The sequence below is a fragment of the Procambarus clarkii genome, chromosome 50 (assembly GCF_040958095.1).
Source record: "Procambarus clarkii isolate CNS0578487 chromosome 50, FALCON_Pclarkii_2.0, whole genome shotgun sequence".
Classification (NCBI taxonomy): Eukaryota; Metazoa; Arthropoda; class Malacostraca; order Decapoda; family Cambaridae; genus Procambarus; species Procambarus clarkii.
Window position 1 is genome coordinate 7,542,270 of NC_091199.1, and position 27,585 is coordinate 7,569,854.

Sequence of the window (27,585 nt, forward strand, 5' to 3'; positions counted from 1 at the left end):
TTGTTTGTTTTACTCCTGTAAAAATTACTATATAATATCTGAGAGGTTGAATGGTAAGTGTGGACACTTGGATCTTTTCCTCAGTAAATAACAGTGGTAATGCCTAATGTTCGTCAGAATAACAGTCCGTCGAGCTGCTTAATGAGATTGTAGAGTAATACTGATGCTGTAGAGCAACACTAATGCTGGACAGTGAAGAGCAATATGATAGTGTAGAGCACCACTAATGCTATAGAGTGTAGAGTAATACTGATGCTGTAGAGCAACACTAATGCTGGACAGTGTAGAGCACCACTAATGCTATAGAGTGTAGAGTAATACTGATGCTGTAGAGCAACACTAATGATGTACAGTATAGAGCAATACTGATACTGTAGAGTAATATTGAAGCTGGAGAGCAGTAGTAAAACTATAAGACAATATCGGGATATTTTTCATTAGGCATTTTAGTTCAGTTGGCCATAATTTGTATTTGCATTACGCATTTATTGAGGGTGTGATTGAAACACTGAGGCAGCTCTTTTTAATGGCAGAATTTAGCCATTTTGTGTAACAACTTTGATATCTCATATTTTTAATTATCATGGTAATCGACAAATTTATATTCTGTACACGAGAGAAACAGACAGCCATAAGCTAGATCGTTGTCCTGATGGGAGGCAGAGATGTAGCAAATACCTTCCTGTGATTGGCTGTAGCAGGGATTGCCAACACTCTTTCTATGAATGAAATGCAAACTAAGAAATACGTCCTTTTGCACAACATGTTTTATCCCTGACAGACATTTCAATCTAACTGAATAATGTAGTCCAATAAGAGGGCGGAACATCGTATCATCGATGTTACAGATTATTATGATTATTATTTTTATTTGTGTGGCAACCCTCACTGAAGACGTGAGAAGTTAGGTAGCCAAACCATTGTTCTATAACACCTGTTATATCCTGCAATATTTAATTATCATTTCATTTATAGTTTTAAATAACTAAGACTTCACTCTTTAGGTATTTTAAAGTTGAAGAAGAATGTCATAAGCATGGCTGGTGTGCAGAATAAAGATGATTTATTATGTGGATGCGGCACCTTTAGCTGATCCCTTCCTGTGATTGGCTGTGGTGAATGTCAACAAAGAGTTTCTACCAATGACATGGAAGCTCGTGGGGGGGGGGGGGGACTTCTTACTTCAACACAACAACCTCATGGGCCGCTGTTGATAGTGTAATTTGATGCCAACAGATGGCATAAGCTGTATCTTATGACTACTATTTACCTCTTGATAGTGTTCTTTTCTGCCGACAGATTGCATCAGCTGTATTATTATTACTTCCAAATTCCCATTAAACTCTGATCTACAAACCCAGTAGCCTATGGTAATTTTGTTTTATATTTTGAGGTTAAGAGGTTGGCAGCTTCAAAATACGAAAAAAATAGCTTGATTTAGTAGCTAAATCTAATCTTTTAGATTTAGCTAAATCTAAAGATTTCCTTCTAAATTTAATTTCAGAAGGAAATGTCCCATGTAGCACGGGCATTAGTGAGCGCATAAAATATGATCCGTAGAGGGATTTAGTATTTGCAATACTAATGCTGTAGAGTAATACTGATGCTGTAGAGCCACACTAATGCTGTGCAGTGTAGAGAAATAGGGATGCTGAAGCGTAATACTGATCTGTAGAGCAACACTAATGCTATAGAGTGTAGAGTAATACTGATGCTGCAGAGCAACATTAATGCTGTATAGTGTAGAGTAATACTAAAGCTGTAGAGCAATACTAATGCTGTAGCTATATTAATGCTGTAGAATGTAGATCAATACTGAAGTTGTAGAGCGATAATAAAGCTGTAAGACAGTATTGGGATATTATTTATTAGGCATTTTTAGTTCAGTTGGCAATAATTTGTGTTTACATTACGCATTTATTGAGGGTGTGATCTGAACACAGAAATTGAGCGAAACCATGTTCGAACACAGTTCGAACGTAATCATCTGTGAGACACAAGGTGCTCGTGAGGGTGTAATGGTCGAAGCCTAGTCACTTTGAAGACTGATCCCACACATTTTTACTATTTCAAACATAAACATAGTACGTTTCATATATATATATATATATATATATATATATATATATATATATATATATATATATATATATATATAAAGAATGTGACAATGTCAGACCACGGAGGAAAAATGAAACAGGAAATTTCCTTAAGTACTTTCGTATATTAAATACATCTTCAGAAGTGACCTTCTGAAGATGTATTTAATATACGAAAGTACTTAAGGAAATTTCCTGTTTCATTTTTCCTCCGTGGTCTGACATTGTCATATATATATATATATATATATATATATATATATATATATATATATATGTATATATATATATATATATATATATATATATATATATATATATATATATATACTCATTGTTCACTATTAAATCTACACTGTAATGCTATTAACAGTTAAAATCTTCTATTTAATAGCCGCGTAGTTATTAAATGAAGTTAAGTGATGTGATGGACATAATCCAGGCTTCATAAGAACGAAGTCCGCAAATGTTAACACTAGACAACTGAAGGTCCACAAACATGATCGAACGACCGTCCCCAGTTTTTGGGTTGTCTCTTAATACATTGACTATGTGGTAGTTAAACTTATACATATATAATAGTATGTATTAAGAGTAAATGCCTAACATGTAATATTAATTAATAAAAACAAAGTCAGAAGTCACACGCCTGTCTCCAGATGTCTGTAGTGTTAATTTTGGGCGCTCGTGTACTTGTGCGCCAGCTCGCGTTCACAACTGATCTCGACTTCAAGGACTAGATTTAGTCAGTCATAGTGATTATAATGTTTATTTGGTACATGTGGAGTCGGTCTAGTATTGATTCCAAAGACAACACTTTCACTGCACAAGTTTATATTAAACCCGCCAACATTGGAATGTGTATGAATGGTCACTCCGAATGTCCAGACAGATATAAGACTAGTGTAATAAACGCATTTATACGCAGAGCTCTGACTCATTGTTCCGATTTATATAACATCCACAAGGAACTGGAGAGAAACCTTCAAGTATTAATAAACAAGTACACGAATAGACAAGTCAACACCCATATCAGAAGATATTTGGAAAAAATGGTATAACATTACTCCCATAAAACTCTATTACAAAATCAACTATGAACTCTTTTTAATGGCAGAATTTAGCCATTTTGTGTAACAACTTTTAATCTCAAATTCTCATAGCAATCGAAAAATTTATATTTTGTACACGAGAGAAACAGAAAGCCGTAAGCTAGATCGGTATATTGAACGCTCCCGATGGGAGGCGGAGCTGTAGCAAATACCTTCCTGTGATTGGCTGTTGTAGGGAATGCCAACACTCTTTCTATGAATGAAATGTAAACTAAGAAATATGTCCTTTTCCATACATGTTTTATCCCCTGACAGACATTTCCATCTAACTTAATAATATAATCCAATAAGAGGGCGGAACATCGTATCATTGATGCTATAGAATATTATGATTATTATTTTTATTTGTGTGGCAATCCTCGCTGAAGACGTGAGAAGTTAGGTAGCCAAACCATTGTTCTATAACACCTATTATATCCTGCAATATTTAATTATCATTTTATTTATAGTTTTAAATAACTAACACTTCACTTTTTAGGTAGATTAAAGTTGAAGTAGAATGTCATAAGCAGGGCTGGTGTGCAGAACAATGATAATTTATTAAATTGATGGCACCTTTAGCTGATCCCTTTCTTGTGATTGGCTGTGGTGAATGTCAACAAATAATGTCTACCAATGATATGGAGGCTGGTGGGAGGTGGGGGGGGACTTCTTACTTCAGCACAACAACCCGCCTTATGGGCTGCTGTTTGGATATTTTTAGTGTGTTGGAAAAATCAGAGATGGCGCCAGGTGTTTTTGAAGGGTAAAATGTTAATAGTGCAATTTAATTCCAACAGATGGCATAAGCTGTATCTTTTGGCTACTATTTACCAGCAGACTTTTTGATAGTGTTCTTTTCTGCCGACAGATGGCATCAGCTGTATTATTATTACTTTTGAATTCCCTCTAAATTTTGATCTACAAATCCCGTAGCTTATGATAAGGTTTTATACAATGCTGGTATTAGGTAATTGAAGTTATGCAATTACTTTTTTATATATTGCTGAGGATATCATCATATAACGTCTGGTTAGGATATTCTGCTCTCTGTTGAGATGTGATGTATTTCCAAATTAATTAAACATCAGTCCGTAATATTATTAAAACAACAACTTATGCATATAATAACAGCATTTCACACTAAAAATACTTGGATATATTGAAATTTGATAGTGACTTCCAATCTACGAATCTCCTTTGACGAAACTACTGTGTTTGCTTTAGCAAGGTATACTGTATATAGTAAATCATAGTGTAGGGGGGGGGACAGGCAGCCAGTGCATATATATACATGTTAGACTTATACCGAGGTCCCTCCAAGGTGGAACTAGCTATGGAGTGAGATTGAGAGCAGCCAGGGGCCGGCCCCTAGGCTTGCTGGCGTCAGGACAAGCTCAACTACCGCGCCCTTACAAGTATAATTTTTATTTTAAATCTTCACAAAGAGGAACAACTGTAAATGTAGGAATAGTTCATTACAACATACAAGCTTAAGCCGTAAATGCCAAAACTTTATTAACCTTTAAAGTACAGCTGAAAAATATCAAGGCAGATGGGGGGAATTTCGACAAGCCGCCGGCTTCCTATACTCGCTGAAGCCACTAGTGTTAGTGGCTCTCAGGTAAAAAAAAACAGTTCGGAAACTACGGAAATAAAGCTGCCGAAAAAACATTACTAAGTCCACTCCTGCAGTGGTAGAAGTTTGGAACAAGGGCGAAGGTGGTGGAGACCAAAACCGGAATTACACACTGACTTTAATGCAAATATGTTGATGTGATTATCGTAATATAAAGATGTTAAGGCAAGAAAGCCTTTTTATTTATTAAATTGTATAAGGACAAATTAAAAGAACCTAACTTGTATAATATTTTAAAACATGGGCTAATTATATGATAATGTACCGTCTATTTATTCATATTCTTAATTTATAATCAATTTCTGTTGGCTCGTATTTGGTCATTTTATTGTCTTGGAACACGAGAATAGCAGCAAACACAAGCCAGCGCATATGTATATACATATGCATTTGGGGGGTCCCCCCTATACATATGTTGGGTGGGGGACCTTCGACCAGCCGCAGGCTTCCTGTCCTCGTCGAGGCTATTAGGGTTTAGTAGCGTTCGAATAAATCAGGTAGGAAAATATACAAATAAAAGAGTTCGTATATACAATTTGTCAGTGAAATTGAAATGAGTTTATTGAGATAAAATACAAACAAAGGGATGAGGCAGCTCAAGCTATCCTCACCCTGATCAGTACAACATATCCATACATATATAAACACACATCACAAACAATAAACATATTACCGAACAATTTGAGAGATAAACATATGCATTTCCGAGTCAGCGAACGAATTGTATTTTATGTATGTGTACCGAACCAACATTAACCCAAAATGATTAGGCACGAATCGACTAGTGTTCATTATAGGGCGCCGGAGAGAGAGTGACGCTTGACGTGTGTGTGTGTTCCTTGTAGCTCAAGTCCTCCTGGTGACCTCCACCCGCCTCCAGCACCACCATTAATCCCCGTCCTCCTCCAGGCTAACAAGTAAGTCCATCTGTATATCATAACCACGCTACAAAGGCTAAAAAAAACTCCAACATAACACAGGTGTTGTTGTGGGTCAGCTGACGACATCTTGGCTCAACTTCGGACCAGATTTACCATCAATAAAAAACTTTTTTTCTAACTTATATTGATATATTTATAGTATATCAGACCTGTTTTTACTAGTATTGAAATATATAACATTCCTATCATATTGGTAACGGTTTTATCTAGAAAAAAGATGAATTAGCGTTTATCACTATAGCAAAAATGCCCCCATTGAGGAAATGTCAGAAAATTGGTGTATTAAATAAGTTCCAGCCTCGCTGCTGTGCCAGGGAGGAGCACTAGGGGCTCGCCATAGCCCGTGCTACTTGGGACTTAGTGTGTTCCCAGCAGTTGTATCTTTAGCAACGATAATAAACACAATTGGGGAGTAATTGTGCTAAACGTCAGACATGTGGGCTCAGTTTATGACATTATTTATTTATTTATTTGTATTTATTTGTATATATTTATTTATTTTTATTTATTTTTATTTATTTATTATTTATGTACTTTTTATTTTTCATTTATTTATTTTTATTTATTTTTATTTATTTTTATTTATTTATTTTTATTTAATTTTATTTATTTTTATTTTTCTGTTTGTATTTATTTATTTATATTATATTTATTTATTTATTTTTATTTATTTATTTATTTATTTATTTATTTATTTATTTATTTATTTATTTATAAGAATGTACATTGGGGGTTAAAAAGAATACATAGAAATGAAGTTGATTTGACATTCTTGTACAGCCACCAGCACACGCAGCGTTTCTGGCAGGAATAATAATGCAGTAACCTGCGAATTTGTTCGTTTTATTTTCAATTAATGGAAATTAGTGGAACACGATATTGAAACTCTCGGAGATTGATTTATTATAATTTAGTTCAAACTAAGAATTAGCAGTCCCTGTGGCGAAGTGGTAACACTCGCCTGGCGTTTCACGAGCGCTTTGGCTTGGGTTCGTATCCTGGCCGGGGAGGATTGCCTGGGCGTCAATCCTTAACTGTAGCCCCTGTTTACCCAGCAGTAAAATTGGTACGTGGTTGTTAAACGATTTGGTGGGTCGTATTCCGGGGAAAATTAGGATGAAGGCCCAGTCAGGTAATTGTATGGTTGCTTCCTGGACAGGGTTTGTTGTTTGACCTTGGGGGAGTCCTAGATATAAGCCTAACACAAGCTACCTGTCCCCGACAAAATTAATTATACAGGAGTTTAACATTGAACTACTTCCTCTTTATAATTGAGGCGTTTTAAGTATTAGTTTCTGCATTTACTAGTTATTCTAACCTTGCCCAGGATTAAAGCAGCATTTACGCATCTACTTTACATCTTTTCTCAATGTTTAGTAACTGTTTATATGTATTAAACAATTTATGAGTTCAGAAGCACTAGGTGGCTTTAACATTTGACTGGGAAGCTTCGATGCTCGTAAACTGTTTAATAAATGTAAACCAAGCTGCAAAAGATTGAGAAAGGGTATCCAGGTTCAAAGTAAATGCATAAATCCTTGTTGAATTCCGGCCAAGGGCCGGATTCATTAAGCAGTTATGGTGCAAGAACTGTCAAAACATTTCATTCTCATCGCCTTCTCGGCGGTAACTTTACGATCCAACAAACTGTTTACGAATACTGATATTCCTAAGATCACCCCTTGACGCCAAGACATCTCCAGAGCACTCGTAGATTTACGTAAATCATACATAGGTCAACGACGTTTCGGTCCGTCCTGGACTATTCTCAAGTCGATTGTGAATGGTCGACTTGAGAATGGTCCAGGACAGACTGAAACGTCATCGTCCCTTCACTTTCTAGTGTGTGGTCTGGTCAACATGCTTCAGCCACGTTATTGTGACTCCTCGTCTGCATACATAGGTCAAGTTTTCTCAATCATACAACCAGAATCTCACAAAATAATACCTTCGTTGGCTGATCCCGTCATGCCGGCAATATATGCCTTGTGTGTGTCCGTAACTCTTATTAAATATGTATTTTATAAAAAGACACAAATCAGCATAGCAAGTTGGTATATAAATAATAAATCAATATTAACTGCTATTCATTTAAACTTAAGAGAAGTCAGTAGTCACAGCGATGTGAAGTACAAATAGACGCGACTGACCACCAGAAAGTAGAATTTTGCGTTACTGAATTTTGAACAAACCGGAAAAGGTTATATATATATATATATATATATATATATATATATATATATATATATATATATATATATATATATATATATATATGTTCCAAATAAAGCCTAATATAATTATCCTAGGCCTAATATATGTTGTCTGAGGTTTAATATAGTACATATGTGCTATACTGGGCCGAGGAATTCTTAAGTTTGTGTTTTAGTTTTAAGTTTAACAGGCTATAACAAATAGTACAAAAAGTACTATCACAATAGGAAAATGGGTTGGTTGTCAAATTTTTTGTCAAATTTGTCAAAAATTTTGTCAAATTTGTCAAATTTGTCAAATTTTTTGTCAAATTTGTCAAATTTTTTGTCAGTTTTTTGTGAAATTGTCAAATTTTTTGCTAATAGAAGTAGTTCACCCATAATTAGAATTGTCAAGTATTAAGTAATTAGGCCAACATATTAAATTATTCGTGGCAAAGTTAATATTGAAAACTAAGCCCAGGAATTTGAATAGGAAAATTCTTGCTTAACTTTTTTTTAATATTTACTCTATTCAAATACCGTTTACACTTTGAAATTGCTTACTCGTTTAATTTAAGTTAGATTCAGGTAACTTAATACATCGTTTTGTGAGGTTGTGAACGCTGAATTAAGACATAGTCTTAGATGCGTAAATAAGACACCTCCACTAGGCTAGGACATGATAAGGAGGAATAAAACCAATGTTCTCGTTTCATGTTATTTAATAAGGTACAGTTAAGTTCAGCTGTAAACCGAGAAGATAGCCCTTGTATCAGTCGTTTATTGTCAACAATGTTATAAGGAGAAGATTGCGAGGAAAAGATGTTATGAAGTAGCAAATTATATATATATATATATATATATATATATATATATATATATATATATATATATATATATATATATATATATATATATATATATGCGCTTGTCAAGTAAATATTTTTTTTATAAAGCTGGTAACAAGTCGGCGAAACTATTCAAACATCAGCCTGTAGCTGTTAGGTACAAGGAGTGAAATTTCCCATTGTTAATATTTGTTGAACAAATAACGTGTTCTGCCCCTTGCTTCTGAACAAAACACGGGGAGAAATATTATCGTACAAGCCGCCATCGAACAACGAAACCAAACCATTGCATAGAACGCTGCGGTATTCATTTTTCTCTTTAACTAACGTCTATTCCTCACTCTCGGTTAGTGAGGCAACACTGGCAGCGTTCCCTGTTTCCTGTATTAGTATTTATAATATTGCGTCACTGTTTTTCCATATCACAATCTTCCATATCACAATCCATCGTGGTGGCAGAGCCGATAATTCACGGCTCATTGTGCCATTAGGCTTTTTCCCCCCCAACCATTGTTTGGGAACTTGTAAGAAGTCTTCATCGTCCCTACGCACACAGTAACTAAGGTCACCAAATGCACCTTCCCGCCTCCTCTAAAGGTAATCACGATTAAGAGTATAGTAATTGTTCCTGTGTAATGCGAATTGTAGCGACCTTTAAGGCGATACTGGTCATCCCAAACCAGAATGTCGGTGGTAGGCAGCCACCCTGCGGCACCCCGCCACAGACCAACCAACTTCAATCAGTAAACTTTACCCACCTAACTTCAATACGCTTTCCTTATGTTTACATTTAGAGGAGTAAGGAATATAACTTATAAACATGAACATGTTTGAACAGCGTAGAAGATTTGAGATTGTCATATAACAGATTTATATAATATAAAACAACATATATTGATGTATATATATTTATATATATATATTTACTGAATCTTAGAACTTGTAATATTGTAAATGTAAGATAGCATAAGGCCTATGAAGTATAGAAACAATTTGTGTATATTTCTGAACGTCAGAGGGAAAACAAATTCTCTTTTTAAATATCCTTTGTCCTCACGGCAAGGCTATGTATATAATCATTTAAGTTTGATGATGCAATAAAATGCAGTATAGGCACTTATGTATGTCACACAGAAATGCAAGGTCATACACATGTATAACCATCGTATTTATGAAAAATATACAACAGAGCAATTTCGTTTAAAATCTTTTTCCTCCTCTAGAGGTTAAACAATGTATTTTACAAGAGGAAGCGAGTGCAGCCAATACACTCTAGAGCATTTAACATGTGCGCGGGTTTTTGTTTTTTTAATGTAAGCAAATGATTAGCTGACTCGCATTTTGCTGTCTTTATACAAAAGGATTTAACTTATACATCATAAGTATACAGCTACCATATACTGTACTGTACAATTACAAGAGTTAAGAGATATACAGTATGTGACAGTGTGAAGGACTTGTATCAGAGAGCCGGTGTATTTACGAGATTCTGTAACACACACACACACACACACACACACACACACACACACACACACACACACACACACACGGGGCCGCCTCGCGGCTGAGTAGACAGCGCTTGGTGGTCGCAGTCCCAATGGCCCAGGTTCGATTCCCGGCGGAGGCGGAAACAAATGGGCTAAGTTTCTTTCACCCTGATGCACCTGTTCACCTAGTAGTAAATAGGTACCTGGGAGTTTACCAGCTACTACGGGCTGCTTCCTGGGGATGTGTGTAGGAGTGTGTTAGAGAGAAATAGATGCAATAGACATAATAAGAGGAAAAATTAGATTGGCTAGAAAGGCGGGGTCCAAGAGCAAAATAGCTTGATTCTGCCGACACAAATAGTAAAAATACAAATATTAAAAAATACTCACACTCATTTATACAGAGATTTAGCTCATCACACTGAGCTAAATCACACCCACAGCTCACCACACTGAGCTAAATCACACCCACAGCTCACCACACTGAGCTAAATCACACCCACAGCTCACCACACTTAGTCTGGCAACCCAGTATCACATCCAAAGTATTGATTGGCAATTATTTCCTTGCAGAGGCTTCGTTAATGTGAATAATACTGCGTTCTCTCTTATTTGTGCCATCTCCTCAGGCTATGCAATAGTTAACCCTTCAAATGAAAACTGTTCCATACTCAAGAGCAGTGAGTTTTATTTAGTTCTGAATTGTCAAACAATTATATGATGATGGTCATATTATTGAAATAATATTATTAGTAAATATGTGTCGACCTGACTTGAGAATGGTCCAGGACGGACCGAAACGTCGTCGTTCCTTCACCTTCTAGTGTGTGGTCTGGTCAACATAGTGAAAATGATTAGTTATCTATTGGAGACGATGAGTCACAATAACGTGGCTGAAGATATGATGACCAACCCACACACATCAGAGCAATGAGGCGACTTGAATCAACATTGTATTGACCTGCAGATGCTTTTCTCGTTGATATATTGCGCCAATATGATTTGTGTACGAAGGTGTCTATGGGACTGTCAGACTACTTGCATTCACGGTTGTCTCAAAATCTGCCTGGTAGTATTTTTTTTAATGTCAGTGGTATTATGAACGTATTGAGAGAGGCTCGGGATGGCTTTAGAAGGTCCTGGAGAGTTTTATGTTAAAACGATTGAGTCAGTGGATGTAATTATTCATACTGTACTCTGTGAAGTAGGTCACATAGCCCTCGGTCTATACCAAACACTACTATGCTACTGAGACAGGACATCGCGTCCAACAATTGATCATCACTGATGAAAACATTGAAAGGCAGTATAATCAATTAATCAGCCGCTGTAGGGAATGATTTGCTCCGCTTTCAAAGAGCGGTATTGGTCACTTTCTGCTAGCAGACACGCCTTAAAGGATTTTTCCAACTTTTACAAACACGAATCATGCAAACACGGGTTCACAAACACAAGTTTTACAAACACAAGTTCACATCCCGGAGAAGATGGAAGTATTCTCCCGGATGTACCCACCATCCAGTAACCAGAGACATTTACACAAATACATTTTATCGCCAACAATTTGGCGCCTTCTTATGGTAATTACTTATATCACCAACAAGTGACTCGGCTCTGATATTATGGGGAAGAGACAACTGACTTAAAATTAGTTTTTTTTATCACTTTCACCAACACCAATAACGTCAGGATATGTCTAGCATCAGTAACAAACCACATTTACATTTGCTTTACTAGCATATGATTTAGAAACAAATCCCGTATAATTGAGGAAATAAAACTATACAAGATAGGTGGAAAACAAATTTGGCAACAGACTTGTGACGTCACGCTCGTCTCCACCAATCACTGGCCAACACACACTGAGACGAATGGCCAGATGTGACAAGTCTGGCGTTGTTGTACACAACCCGGGTTATCTGTTTGCCGGAACTCTAAGGCCAGTGTGCAGCATGACCACTAACACCAAGATATCACAAGCCCCGTGAAGAGGACTGACATTACTACCCACGTCTGGAGCTGGGGCAGGCGACGCGCGCTCTCACGTGGGTGACTGGGAAGAAGGTCAGTCAGGGAGGAAGATAGCAAAGGAGAAGTCTTAGATTGTCTTCTCTAGGCGAAGACAAAACCCAGGATTGATGTAGTTGCTGGCTTGCAGGAAGTTTTGGGGGGTCAGACGGAAGACTCAGCAACTGGGAGATGGGATGTGGGGTTAATGGTGATGAGAAATGAAGCTAGGATGTGAGGGGTTAGGAAGTTAGGAAAGGGGTACGATGCCCTCATGTAGGAGGGTGTGGCCGGGAGATATCGATGGTGCGAACCTTGGAAGCATCGTTACTGAGGAGCTGAAGCTTGGCATGGTCCGTCTCTGGCATGATGATGCACATAAATGTGGAGCCTGTGTTGGGGTCTCTCGGGTAGATGGTCAGGGGCGGGAAGACCTCTCCAGCCTCCACGTACGCCGTCAGCTTCCGGTGGACATCAGGGTACTGATGCCGCAGGCTGATGCCCCTTTCCCGCAGGTGCCGCACAATGTTGTTGAAGGCGATGTGTCTGGCCGCCTGCGGTGACGTGTTCGAGTCGGGGATGGGTGCTGAAGTGAGGATAAGCGTCTCGGGCTCATCCATGTCCCGCGTGATGACGTGTCGTTCCGGACGCGGGCTCCACGTGTCCGTACCGCGAGCTACAGCAGTGAGCCGTAATTTTGCGCATTGCGATACCACCTCGCGCTCCCACTTGGGCGACGACCCTGTAGGAATCTCGTTCATAATACATATACTAACATACAAGACAAACTTATACTCGGTGTTATAGTGTTTACAGAGGTCGGTGATCTGCTTGTAGACCTCCGAACCTGTCTCCTGAGGCAGAAGGTTCTGGATGGTCAGGTAGTGCGCATCTGGCACTTCGCCACCACCTACGAATGTCTCAGCGGCTTTCGTGTCATGGAAATACACCTTGACAGTGCCACGGCCCAGGGCACGGGCTCCACGGCGTGCCACGGCACTAATTCGCTCCAGCACGGTGTCATCCTCCCTCACCCGTGCCGTCACCTGCTTAGCCACGGCCAGCGCGCGGATTTTTTTACACTGCCGCTTGTGTCTCTCCCAGTGTTGACGGCGACACGCTCGCGAGCAGTAGAAGGTGCAGCAGTTGTGGCACATCTTGTAGCTCCTGCGGACTTCTTCTGTGTCCGCAGCTTGCCCGCAGCCGGGGTTGCGGCATCGCACCCCCAGAGTCGGTACCCCAGACTCCTCCTCTGCGTCGACTCGGACGTTCTCGTTGCCATTCCCGTTCTCAGAGGAGGAGTCTGGAGGGATGTTCATGTGTCTGGGGGGAAGGTGGAATGTGACGCGGGGCCCCGCAGGCGGCCGGGACTCGATGATGGAGGGAGCCGCAGCTATCACGCTACTGAAGAGAAGGGCTCCGGTCAGGGGATCAGACGGACACACTCTAGCCACCTCCGGCGTCGCCCGGTGAGGAGGTGAGGCGCCCAGCTGATTGACTTGGCCGGATTCCTGGCTGTCGGGGACAAAGTGACTAGAAACATTGGTCTGTTGAGGCTGGGAGTGGCTGCCGCGGACGCTGGGAGTGACTGTGTGGGTTGGAATACTCTCAGAAACACTTGCTCTTGATGTGTGGGTGTTGGGGGCAGTGTTGCTGGTACTAGATACTTGTGCATTACGATACCATGAGTGTGACACTTGGGTGTTGTGAGAGTTGACCACAGTGTTGGAGTTTGTGAGAGTGGAGGAGTGTGAGTGATTAGTGAGAGCAGTGGAGGTCGGGTGAGAGAGAGGGGAAGAAAGGTGAATGTTTTGAGAGAAGTTGGGCTGTGAGTGTGGCTTGATGTGGGCGGGGAAGATACGCGGACTGTGAGTTGAGATGGTGTAGGCATCCTGTGAAGGGGCGCAGGGGGCAGTGTAAGCAGCGTGGGCGTGCGTAGCAGAGGGGAGGACATGGGCGTGCGAGGGCCTGTGAGTGACCAAGGCGGCAGAATGGTGGAGCAAGACGCCGGTGTGGTTGGCCTCCGTCAGGTGATGGGCGGTGATGGTGCCCTCCGGTCCAGACAACTCCAGCGTCTCCACGCGACGCGCTGTGGTCGCTCTGCCCCTCAGGTGCACGTGCGTTTGCGCGTGCGTGGTGCGGGCGTGTGAGAGGGTGTGCGTGGTGGGCGGCTCACTGGGAATATCACCTGGAACACAGCCGTGCGTCAGGCAGAGAGAGATAGAAAGGTCAGAGAAATGGAAGACAGAAATGATACAGTAAATATCTGCTAAACAATGGAGAAGTTTTGTCAACAATTTGCAACATGGTAACTTAAGAGAAAGGATTTACCATATGTCCATTCTGTCAACAAAACTTTTAAACACTAGAAAACGCAAGAGCGACTCCGTTTACATAACAAAAATACTCCTAAGTAATGAAACCTGAACAATTCAGTTTACTAAATCCTTGTATAATTAGTCGCTAGAGCGGTCTCCAGAGTATAATCCATGGCTTAACATTATCATGCAGTGGCAATCAGGAGCAAAATAAGGTCGGCACGAACTCAAGTGAGTTCACAAGTTAATCATACAGAAGGCATCGGATTTATCATTTTTTTAAAGAACTCTGGAGCAGTTAGGAGTTTCGGCCATCAACACAGAATATTTGGAGCATGTTAAACTGTTAGATTAATTGATTGAAAGAAAATATGAAATTTAGCAAATGTTAAATAAATTATATATAAACGTTTATCTAAAAATGTCAACAAAATAACACACTCCGCGGTGTCTGCAGAAGGCTGTGACGTCACTTGTAATAATATGTGTAATTTCATTCTTATCAACCAATTACGAGGCTTCACAGGTGGACGGTTTTCTTGTGTGACGTTATTGTTCTACAAAATTTGCAACGTTCGAAGATTTAATTATATATATATATATATATATATATATATATATATATATATATATATATATATATATATATATATATATATATATATATATAGGAAGAAGAGTACCACCTCTAGCTCCAATATATATATATATATATTATTTATTTTTTTATATATTTATATTATACAGGTGACGCCATACCTTGCAAAGTACTGTTAGGCCTAGACTGTTCAGATCTATAGGCTAACACTCTCGGTGTATCATGGTAGTTAAGTATCTTTACACTACACCTAGTATTTCATGACTTATCCGCTGTTCTTTTTAAGTTATCTGTACACTTTTATAATGTTACAGCTTTGACCTTTTGCAATTAAAAGAATAAACTATAGTACTAGACAATATAAATATGCAATGCTGATCAAAATGCAAAATATAATTACACAGCATGTTTAAAAAACAAACATTCCAACACAAAACAACATATCAGTTCGCGTGCTGTGGTGTGAAACATTCACCCTTAACCAAATATACAAATATTGACAGGGGAAAAAAGGTTGTCGAGTGCAGTCTCACCCTTATTTTTTCGACTTATTTTCTAAGAGGAAGGGTATGGTCAGCTTTAGGCTGAACCTGAGCTCTTCTGAAGTTTGTTTTGGGGGGATATTGGGAATCCACTTAATAAATCTGTGTACCCATTCCTCGCTCTTTCTTAGAAAATTGAAAAAATATTGTGAGTTCGAATCCAATAAGTAAATGCCGATTAAACAATATCCACTGATAAGTCAGCAAATTTGTTGAAAAACACTTTTTGTGTGTAATTTGTTAAACCTACTTTTGCTATATTTCAGCAGTGAGCGCTAGTTTTAAATGTGGAAAAATGCAACTTTTATATTATTAGCCAACAACCTTTTCTGTAGCAGATTGGGCAGTTGGTCAACACATTATCAGGGAACATTTACCACACAAAATGGGGACCAACTTAATTGTTTGACAAGACACAATGAGCCCTACTAGATGTTTTCCATAATTTCTATTGGTTGTGCTAATATCGTATAGTTTTCCTTTGCGTGATTTCATTTCACTTTGTTTTAGCCAAGGTAGTCCTGATTTGAATAGATCTCCAATATGGACTAGAATTCTAGATTATCTAGAAGTTAGAAAAATGGACCGTCATTTGACCTATACCTCGGGTAACTCATTAGGTCCTTGTCAAACGATTTCATCCTAAAAATTTGCCAACCAGCTGAGCCCCACATTCAGTTTATACTTTGACAATGATGTTTATGACTTGATTTGCCAATTCGGAGGATGGAGCGTAAAAATTGACATTTATATAACAAGCCAATTAGAACCAGGGAAAATACAGTGTTGACCAATGGGGGATTCGGGAAGGGAGAGGCGGGTCACCAAGCAAGCTGGGTATCTTAGGAGAATGACTTTAAAAAAAAAAAAGTTTGACCTGCAGGGCCCGTCGAACTATTATGAAGCATTGATCTCTTAAAATTTTTTTTCATCCGAGATGATGACATCTTTCCATAGCGAAATCTGCTCTTCCGAGTGGCAGAGGCTTCGCTGAATAGTGAGCTAGGCCAGAATGATGTTATTGACACCCTATCATAGCAAACCGGTTTTCCAAATAAAGCATTCTAAGCTTTTGTCATTACTAGTGTCAGGCCAGGGGTAACCCCCTGTTTTGTTCTAATAGTACAATATTTTCAATAAATCGATCTGACAACAGTATTATTTCAACAGAAAACATCTTTTACAAAATCTAAATTTTACTGTACTATTAACTTTATAAATTTACAGCCTATTGTATGGTCTGTCAAACATGGCCTGAAGTTAATTGTTTCATGGTACAGCAATTGCAAAAGTGTTTTTCACATCCTGTTGTTGTAACTACAACGTTCAGCAGTAGCTTAATTGCCTTTTATATGCCCATAATGTAATGAAGCTGTAATTGCTAATCTCTCGCCTTTAAAAGGCAGATATTTCACTAATTACCAAAATAATCATTCGATAGCCATGATGTACCTTTAATTTATTTGTTTTGCCCTAAAATATTCACATAACCAGTAAAATTTATATCCATCTGCATAAATCATCCCTATATGCCTAGTAATGTTAAATTAATGACTTCGAATATAAGATAGGCAATCCTTTTTAACTTGCTGGGATGGACTAATGTAACGTCCTCAAGGGACCTGATGGGACTCGTTGTACCCTGAGGGCGTCAAGTCGATACAATCGTGAGCCCACAGCTGACTTGAACCCTTCGCTAGCTCTTAATTCCATTGCTTTAAAATCCATCTTAAGACACTGCCGAATCCTTCTTCTCCGGCATAAGCAATTCTCAGCCTTACCGACGTTTTGCCCTAGCTCTCAAATCGTCAGTCGTCTCTCTTAGTTTTGAGCACCAAAGTTCTTAGTGTCATTAATGTTCGTGGTATCCCAGCTCTAGCACTCACCACCGCTAATCCTGTATACTATCAAGCTCTCAACGCCATCAATTCTTTAGTCTAGCTAGTGCTCGGCACCATCAATCTTTTATCCTAGCTAGCACTCGAAGCCGTCAATCACTATCCTAGCTAGCATTCGGCATCATAAATCACTCTCCTAGCTAGCTCTCTGCACCATCAAAGCCGTCAATCACTATCCTAGCTAACACTCGGAATCATCAATCATTATCCTAGCTAGCACTCTGAACCATCAATCACTCTCCTAGCTAGTACTGTGCCATTGCTTCTATACCCTAACTCGCAACTCCGTCAATCGTTTATCCTAGCCAACTCTTTGAGTCGGCAATTCTCTTTCCGAGCGCCAAGCAACGCCAACACTCACCCTTGCAAGCACTGTTATTTCTGTTTGCTAAAACTACCCAAAAATTTTGGCTGCAGGCTTCAACACGTTCGTCAAGCCAAGATCGTCGTGGGGATCTTTCTCTTGATCGTCTCCAAAAAACAAATGACTAGTTAGCAGCCTACGTTATCATGCTAGGAGACCGCCATGGGCTCCATACTGCGGGCCACTTGACTAATCAAGCAACGCTGCAGCTATTTGATCCACTTCTAAATGCTCACAAAGGTGTTAGGATGAAGAAATACTCTATTTTCTCGGAAAATAAGACCATATTCTTGCTACAGAATAGAGTCTACATTTTCCATCGTAACATTTGTTTTCAATGCGGTCAAGCACTTTGATCTTCATTCCATCGTGAAAGTAATACTTATGTATTCCAAGAAGCTACTTGGATGAAGCTTGCTGTGAGACAATCATCTCGTATAGAGACCCATTGTTTTAGACATTGAAACGTTAGCATTAGATATTTTTGACAAACACATCAAGAAGCTTGCTTAGCCTGGAGAGAAGCCCGTGAACACAGTGCGCCATGCCAACCTCAATGCCGACAGGAACTCGTATGACATTCAGCAAAGTAACTTCCCAGAATACGGCATAAGTGCGAGACCAAAGCTGGCCTCAAGTTCGTGCCTTGCGTCCAGTGAGTCAAGCCAAGCGTGGGTTATACATCAGGAGCTGGGCGTGGCCGGGGCGGATTTGCTGTTAATTCATTGGTCCACGTGGAGCAACGGTTAGCCAATCAGATGCTAGCAAGATTCTCTATTGACAAACGCCTACTTAAGTAGTTCGCTAGGTTAATTGACCAATTAGCGTTATTTTATATACTAGGTTGCGTGGAAACTGAACGGTAAATTTGTCTCTGTTTACATTTTGAAATTGTTAGCATTACATTTAAAATAATTCTTTGACAGGAATATTTATAGTTTGAAATTTGTTGGGAAATTTAGTAGAGCTTGCAAAATTTTAATCTAGACATATTTAATCAGTATTATTTAAATCCTTTATACATTTTATATACATATATATACTGATATAATATATATATATTTATGTATTATATATACACACAGATTCACACTTGTTTACACAATCTTAAAAGGAATCTTTCACAACCTTGTATACCACATATGTAAGACCAATCCTGGAGTATGCGGCTCCAGCATGGAGCCCGTACCTTGTCAAACACAAGACGAAGCTGGAAAAAGTTCAGAGGTATGCCACTAGGCAAGTCCCAGAACTAAGAAGCATGAGTTATGAGGAAAGGCTGCGTGAAATGCACCTCACGTCGCTGGAAGACAGAGGAGCTCAGGGTGACATGATCACTACCTACAAAATTCTCAGAAGAATTGACAAGGTAGATAAACATAGACTGCTTAACGCGAATGGAACGCGAACAAGGGGACTCAGGTGGAAAGTTAGTAACCATATGAGCCACAGGGACGTTAGAAAGAAATTTTTCAGTGTCAGAGTAGTTAACAGATGGAATGCATTAGGCAGTGATGTGGTGGAGGCTGACTCCATACACAGTTTCAAATGTAGATATGATGGAGCCCAGTAGGCTCAGGAATCTGTACACCAGTTGATTGACAGTTGAGAGGCGGGACCAAAGAGCCAGAGCTCAACCCCCGCAAGCACAACTAGGTGAGTACACACACACACACTCACATACTACACTTTTAGACCTACATAAAGATCCCATATCTTCTTGCATATTCTTACGGGCTCACTATAGCCCGTGCTACATGGACACCTCGTTCTGAGTAGCTAAATCTGAAACAACATTCTTGCATAGCAAAACTACTCACAACGCGGGCTTTTACTCTACATTGACATCATACCTTCCCAGTGTCTTATGCATCACTTACACCATAATTTCCCCTGTGCCTTACCAGACTGTTTCTATTATCATATACACGTGTCGCTGTTCTACATGGTCAGTTCTAGACATTCTGCCCCATGTCCTCGCAACCTCTCACATAGGTCTGTGTGGTCACATGTAAGACACAGCAAGTCCCAGCTGTGTCTGGGTACAAGTGACAGGATGAACAACCCAACGGGTTTTCTTCCTGTTAGGAGGGTGTTGTACATGCTGCTATGGCGGTGTGTCCACTCACAAGATGAGTGGCGCTGCCCAATACTGTCACTATGGCGGTGTGTTCACTCACAGGATGAGTGGCGCTGCCCAATACTGTCACTATGGCGGTGTGTCCACTCACAGGATGAGTGGCGCTGCCCAATACTGTCACTATGGCGGTGTGTCCACTCACAGGATGAGTGGCGCTGCCCAATACTGTCATTATGACGGTGTGTCCACTCACAGGGTGAGTGCCCAATACCACAATAAGAGTGCCCAGTCCATGCCACAGGGTGAGTGGCGCTGCCCAATAAACTCGCCCCTCAGGGCAGCAAAAACTAAAAAAAAAAAAAATAAGCGCACGCACACGTGTATACGAACTACAGACAAGAGCACACACATGTATATGTTGATGCAAAACTGACAAGAACAGCTAGGACTAAGAAGGGGCTCTATGCCCCAATAAGCATCTGAATAAGATCTATACCCGTTGGGTACTATATCCAGCCCTGGCGTTGACTCAGCGTTATCAACGTTACTTGAACGTTGGTGGCATTGATTCGGCGTTAAATTGATGTTTTCCTTATTGTGCCCACTGGGGATATGGCGTGATACATGGCTACTCGACGTTAATCATAACAAGTGTAAGGTAGTGAAGTGTGGGAAGATAAAAGGACACCAGAAGGACTCAACTCAGTGTTGATAAAGAAACACACACACACACACACACACACACACACACACACACACACACACACACACACACACACACACACACACATCCACAGGCCATAATGACTACAATCACTTTGAGTAATGACAAAAAAAAACACGCTCAAATCGCATGTAATAGTCATCCAATAATCCATTTAGTGCTAAAATTTTGGTAACAGCTCCACCACCTCAACAATCTGGATGAACTCTGTCGGGTCCTCAGAGGTGAACAATTCTGGTCCAAATCTGCCGCCAGCCACAGGACGCCCCCGCTGTACCAGTCCTGTTGTGCGCAACTAAAACAAAATGCTGTGGGGACACGCAGACAGGTGACTGAGGACTTAGAGGCTGTACCTGAGGAGGGAACAAGGGGGTGTTGTCGACGAAGAGGAGGGGGTAGTGGTTGGAGGCAAGCGTGGGCCTCTCTTCTCTCTTTCTCTCTCTCTCTTTCTCTCTCTCTCTCTCTAAACTACTGCTTGGTCATTGAACAACACAAGAGGTAATGTCGTTTGGTCCGTGATACTAGACTACTTGTGCTTGGCCTGGAAAAGGTCACAGGTCAAGAGTCATCCTAGAGTCACAGCTTCCTAGAAAGGGAAATGAGTGAGGGTCATATCGACGCCTTTGTGTCATGAGAGGTGACAGGTCAAGAGCCTAATGGCTGTGGCACTTAAGTGTGTTCCGAGTGAATAAAAAGACTTACTCATTCTGTACACTCTATGTCTGCACTCGAGAAATTAACTGCAAATAGAAAATCGTTATATTTTTTTGTAAATTGCACATTTTTACTGATTTTGACATATGAAAATATAGCAACTTTGACTGGAATGAAAGATCCTTGAGTATTACATATCAGATAATCACACGACACAATTCTACATTGATACAAATCCTAAACAGCAAAAGGAGGACCTCGCCCCAAGACCCATACAACAATGGTTAAGGATAGTGTATCCTACAAAGCTCCCCGAGGGATCCTGGCCTTTGTAGGACACTCTTCATCCCTCTTGATGCCTAGAGCGAGTTGGTCAACAAGCCTTGAGCCCGTTGGATTAGTTTCTATTGTGATCATGTGGGATAGGTCGCTTGGACAATGGAGGTAGGGCAGACATAAACATCCCGATGATGGCGCCACACTAGCGCCGCCAGGGTGGCGTCAGCGTGACGCCTCAGAGGGCCCAAAAGGGTGGGGGAGGTGGTGAAAGGTGAGTCACAAAAAAGCAGAAGCAAACCGACACTGTGAAACTTACTCAGTGCTCTCACCTTCGCCCCTCCCGAGGAAGAAGGACACGGAGGATCCCTCAGAGGGTGGAGGATGGTCTTGAGGATTGTAGTAATGGTGCCCCATGGGGAAAGTCGCCCCCATCGGCTGCTGCTGGGGCTGCTGCAAGCTGTTGTCGCCGCTGCTGGAGCTGTAACTGAATGACTTGCGGTAACCCTCGTTCTTGAAGTCGGTGGGAAGATCGTGGTTGCGGAGGTAGCCATAATGGAGTTCTTCGAGAGGGTGTACTCCTGTCACTTGCGCCTGAGGTTGGTCGAGGCTACGGTGTGAGGTGTGAAGGGCGGCGTCCCTCTCCTCGTGCCCCCTGGTGAACCCTGGGTGACTGAAGGGCCGCCCTAACGGATGGTGACTGTTGACGGGGCTTGGCGACCTGGAAGCGGAGGGCAAGGCCAGAAGGGAATCCAAGACGTCCTCAAGTGTGGTGGTGTCCGTCACCTGATCACGTGGAGTGGTCTCAAGGCTGTCTCCTTCCTTCTGATGACTAGCAAACGTCCTTCCCACACTCTCATCTCTATTATAATGGCTGTCATATCGTGTTCTGCCGCCATAGTGGGAAAGATAAGTGTCTCCCACCGCCTCCTGGAACTTACAGGGTTCTTTACAAGGATTTCTGTAGGACACGTCAGCGGGCCGTCTCGTCTCTACGTCCTGTGTTGGAGCGTCGTATGGGAAGATGGCGCCCTTGACACCTGAGCTTCCAGTGACTTGATAGAGCATTGGGGCTGGCTGGATATTCCCGCCAGTGTGCTGCAGAGGCTTCACGGGCTGCGGCGTCAGGTTAGCTTCAGAGGGCGTCACGTCGTCCTCAAACACGGCATGTTCCCGCCCTGAGAGCTCCTCCACTTCAGCACTTCCCGGGGAAGCTTGCATGTCGTCTCTGCTGCTGCCAATGCTCCCTCGACTGCTACACCCACCGCTGCTCCTGCTGCTCAGTACGCTGTTTCTGCTGTTTAGGCTGTCGATGTTACGGCTACTAAGACCACTGTTGACGGTATCAGCAGTGCTGTGTCTGCTACCTACTGTGCTGCGGTCTACCGTGCTCTGCCCACTATCTGATAGGCTGTGTCTACTGTCTGCTCTACTGCTGTCACCTATGCTGCTATCAACGATGACAGCTGTGCTGTCGTTGGTGCTGGCCGCTGTGCTGTCTTTGCTGCTGTCCCGGAGGCTGCTGCACGCGCTGCTTAAGCTGTTCACGAGGCTCGCCAACTCTGCAAAATGAGAAACAGTAAAACAACAGCTCTGCATTTTCGAGGTGTAAAACAGCACAGCCTAACGAAATCAATTTCCATAATTTTCATTCAATTTTTCTTATAGAAAAAAATTAATTCTACGTTACTTTATTTGCAAATATACTTCCAAAAATACATTTTTAAATTGATATTTAAAAACACATATTAGTCGATTTTGAAAGTACAGGTTTAGTGATGAAAAATGTGCATAATTTTAGGCTTTTAAAACAGTAACTACGCCTCCAGGGAGATGACAGATTAACAAGACAAAAGACAAATGAAAGGAATTAATGTGCACGAATACCAGCGAGTTGGTCGAGGAGGATTTTTATGGCACGCGAACGATAACAGATCAAATAGGCCCTTGAAGTTAGCAGTGATGGACGGGACTTTGTATTGGGGAGGATATTCTGTGGTGGTGATGTTATGCTTGAAGCTCTGCCCACCTGCATACACCAGGCTGATTGATTGATAAAGATTAAGTCACCACAAGAGGTGACACGGGCATGAGTAGCCCGTATATAGGTGGTAGCCGTTTGGAGTGAATGTGGTTTTTTGGTCGATACACCAGGCATTGCATGTGAATTTATATTTCCAATCTGTACCCCCGTCGTTGTTTTCCGCCTCATCTGGAAAAGAGCGTATCCACTATGTCTATTCCTCTCGGTATCGCATTTGTTGATCATGTCGCCCCAGGTGACGCTTTCTTAACTAGCACTCATAAACTCGGCTCTATCTCGGCAACCTTGTGTGGACAGAATTATCCCATTGGGTATTTCACCGCTTGGATATGGCATGACGAAACATGAGATCTATAAATTTGGCCCGAAAATAACGAATAAATACTTAGATGTGGCCCTGAATGAATCGCAAATAATTACATGCAGGGCTCCCACATGTTCAATTTTGTCTACTCTGTAACAAGGGTTTTGAGCAGATCTTGAACAGGAAAAGTTTGAGTGTGAGCTTGTTGACCCCGTCCTAGACCTTTGGATGTTTTGATAATCTCAGCAAGGATGAGGAACAGCAGCTCCACACTGTTATAACCCGCCATCAATTCTAAAAGTATATTTCTAAGCTCTGTATATGTTCCAGATGTGAGGAGTGAGAGCAGGAGTCGGTGGAAGAGAGGCAGAATGCTGTGGGGAGATTGCTAGAGACTGAGAGCCGTGAGTGCAGTTGGCAGTGCAGTTGCTCAAGTGTCCCACATTTTTCTCCCAAGTGATATCTTTAGAAGAAACGGCTAAGTCCAATGTAAGTGTATTTTCCCTTGTCCGGTATGTTATCTCTATTATCTGTAGGTCTATACAATATTTAGAGAGTCTATTTACCCGTTAACTAAATAAATTATAACAGTTATCAAGCATTACTGTTCTAATTTATTTGGTAATAGCCAAATAAATAGTAATAATTACAAAATCCTTTGTAGTACTCTTTTTGATTCAATTAACCAACATTATGTCCTTGTTTTAAATTTATGGCCACAAGTTAGCCAGGACATGAATACCCAGGATGCTTTGTCAGAGACCGGGCCGCGGGGACCTTGAACACCGGTACCATCGCAAGGTAACCCCAAGGTAAAGTAGCCTGACTTAATACTTTGCAATTGTCACCAACCAAGACTTAGGAGGAGTTGAAGAGTGTAGTGTGGGCTGCTATGACCACCAATGGAAGTGTTCACACCATTTATATCTTGCTAGTCATAAGCTTCATATCGAAGCAAGAGAATTAAACGAATTGAAGGATACAGTAATATTCACTTTGCGGTATGTAGAGAAATCCCTAAAGAACCATAACAGGAGACAGAAACACGGGAGTCATTGCTCAAACAGAACTGTGTAATACACCAAAATGTGAGGCTAAGACACAAAACTTCTGTGTAACAGCATCACAAAGAACACACGAATACTACAGTGTGCCACTATAAACAAATACGTCGGGTGGCACTACACACGAATACCTCAGGTGGCACTACACTCGAATACCTCGAGTGCCACTACACATGAATACCTCGGGGTGCCACCACACACGAATACCTTGGGTGCCACTACACATGAATACCTCAGGGCACTACACACAAATACCTCGGGGTGCCATTACACACGAATACCTTGGGTGCCACTACACATGAATACCTCAGGGCACTACACACAAATACCTCGGCTGCCACTACACACGAATACCTCGGGTGGCACCACACACGAACACCTCGGGTGTCACTAAACACGATAGGTACCACATGAGACACAGGGTAATTATAGGCGCATAAAATGGTAAAAATACTAGACTGGATAAAAAATATAAAACATAAATGGAAATGAATCTGTCGGGGAAAATGTGGCAAGAGGTGTACCGCAAGGTTCCATCTTGGGGTCTTCTCTCTTTGTCATATTCTATCTATGTCATTGATGTATATTACGAACCACATCCAGCAAATTTTCAGATGACACTTAAGATATATGAAGCAAAAACGATATTGAGGTCTTACAGAGATGCATGTGAACTCTAGAAATGGTCAGAAGACTGGCAAATGCTTTTCCACATAGGAAAAAGCAAGGCTTTGCATGTAGGCCAAAATAATGTGAAATTACAACTATCATTTAACAGAACTACCATGCAGCAAATTGATGAAGAAAAGGACCGAGGACTAAGGCGTCTCATTATTAAAAGTTGCACAAGTGGGAGCTGCAGTAAAAAGAAAAGCCATAGGATTAACAATACTACAAACCAGGCATGACAAAGCTGATTCCACCGAGACCTTTAAATTAATGAACAAGTTGAAGGATATTTATCCAAACCACTTTTTTTGTTAAAGTCAAATGTAACACACACAAGGCACAAAAGCTTCAAGCTCAACAAGCCACAATGTAGGACAGAAAACAGGAGATGCTTTGTCACCCATAGTTATCAAATCATGGAACAGCCTACCCGGTGAAGCCATAAATGCCAAGACATTACTTCATTTTAAAATGTAGATAGAAAAAAGATCACCACTAACAGAGGAGAGAACCTTTGACAAGCCTCCAGTTCCCGCCGATGCCACTAACAAGACAGTGGCCCTCAGATAAATTCAGGCATGCCTCAGGTGATACTACACACAAATACCTCAAATCAGTAGTGTTCGTCAAGTTTCCCATTAACGATTAATAGTTTACCATAATATAATATTTGGCATAAAAGCATGTGATCATGGCAAGAAATGTATATAATGCCCACATTTGCTGTGCAGTTATTCATTATAATCAGGGGTACTGGCTAAATTTCAGCTTGCCATTGCAATTTTCCCAAGCAGAAGATCTCCATCACTGGACAATATAACCTAAACAAAACACTACCACCAACAAAGGTTTGAGCACCTCACCACATGGTGTACTAAACTGGACAAGACACACACACTTGTGTTACTGCCATGTAGTGTACAAGAATTAGTTCAATACTCATTAATCACAGCTACAACGTGGGTCGTCCACACCTCTTGCTGTCTAGCCAGGATTCACACGAGCACTTACAAGATTGGCTTATTTTATCCCTATCACGGCTCATAAGTCTGTATTTACTGAATAGTATACGATCACTGAAGTCCTGTGAAATCATCCATAACAATATTAACCTTGGGTTGAGAATGATCTCATAGCACTTCTGTAAATTGTGCTAATAAATACTGACAAATTTGCCATGATTGAGGCGAGAGGTACTGCGTGAACATGGCCTCAACAATGAATGGTGCCGGGAAAAAATTACTTAACCAAATAATCTACAATCTACTACAATCTACTAATTACAAAAAACATTGGTTATCTACAATGCACTCTGGACAGGGTGGATATGGAACCTGTTGGCAGCCTCAATTTGAAGGTGATATTAAAGAAACATAGTCAAAGCCTTACTAACAATCTGGTTAGTAAGAGATTTGGTTAGCCATGGCAATCACTTACCACGCTGACCTGCATGATCGCAGCCTCTACAGCCCATTCTACTACACCATCATCATATTTTCATATTGTTTTCTTTTACTCCGTGCTAGAAAATAAAGGATATTATTATATAAAAGATTAAACAAAATGCAAAATACATGCTATATATAATATATAATATATATATATTATTTATATATATTATTTATATATATTATTTATATATATTATTTATATATATTATTTATATATATATATATATATATATATATATATATATATATATATATATATATATATATATATATATATATATATATATAT

General features: G+C 40.5%; 1 protein-coding gene and 1 long non-coding RNA gene across 2 annotated transcripts in view; one reads left to right on the forward strand and one right to left on the reverse strand.

Annotated features, from left to right (window-relative positions):
- The first annotated feature begins 5,596 nt into the window (after positions 1-5,596).
- The window catches only part of LOC123772655 (uncharacterized), a 36,116-nt gene continuing 14,127 nt past the window's right edge, over positions 5,597-27,585 (forward strand). Inside the window, exons 1-2 of the long non-coding RNA XR_006774689.2 lie at positions 5,597-5,746; positions 24,443-24,601. This is a non-coding gene — a long non-coding RNA (uncharacterized lncRNA). The remainder of the gene's footprint in view (positions 5,747-24,442; positions 24,602-27,585) is intronic.
- Positions 8,312-27,373, reverse strand: LOC138349754 (serine-rich adhesin for platelets-like). Its single transcript, XM_069303439.1, has 3 exons — positions 27,283-27,373; positions 22,097-23,326; positions 8,312-14,498 (listed from the first exon to the last, which is right to left on the reverse strand). Exons 1-3 carry the CDS (start codon positions 27,317-27,319, stop codon positions 12,583-12,585), a joined length of 3,183 nt encoding a protein of 1,060 aa, XP_069159540.1. The 5' UTR covers positions 27,320-27,373; the 3' UTR covers positions 8,312-12,582.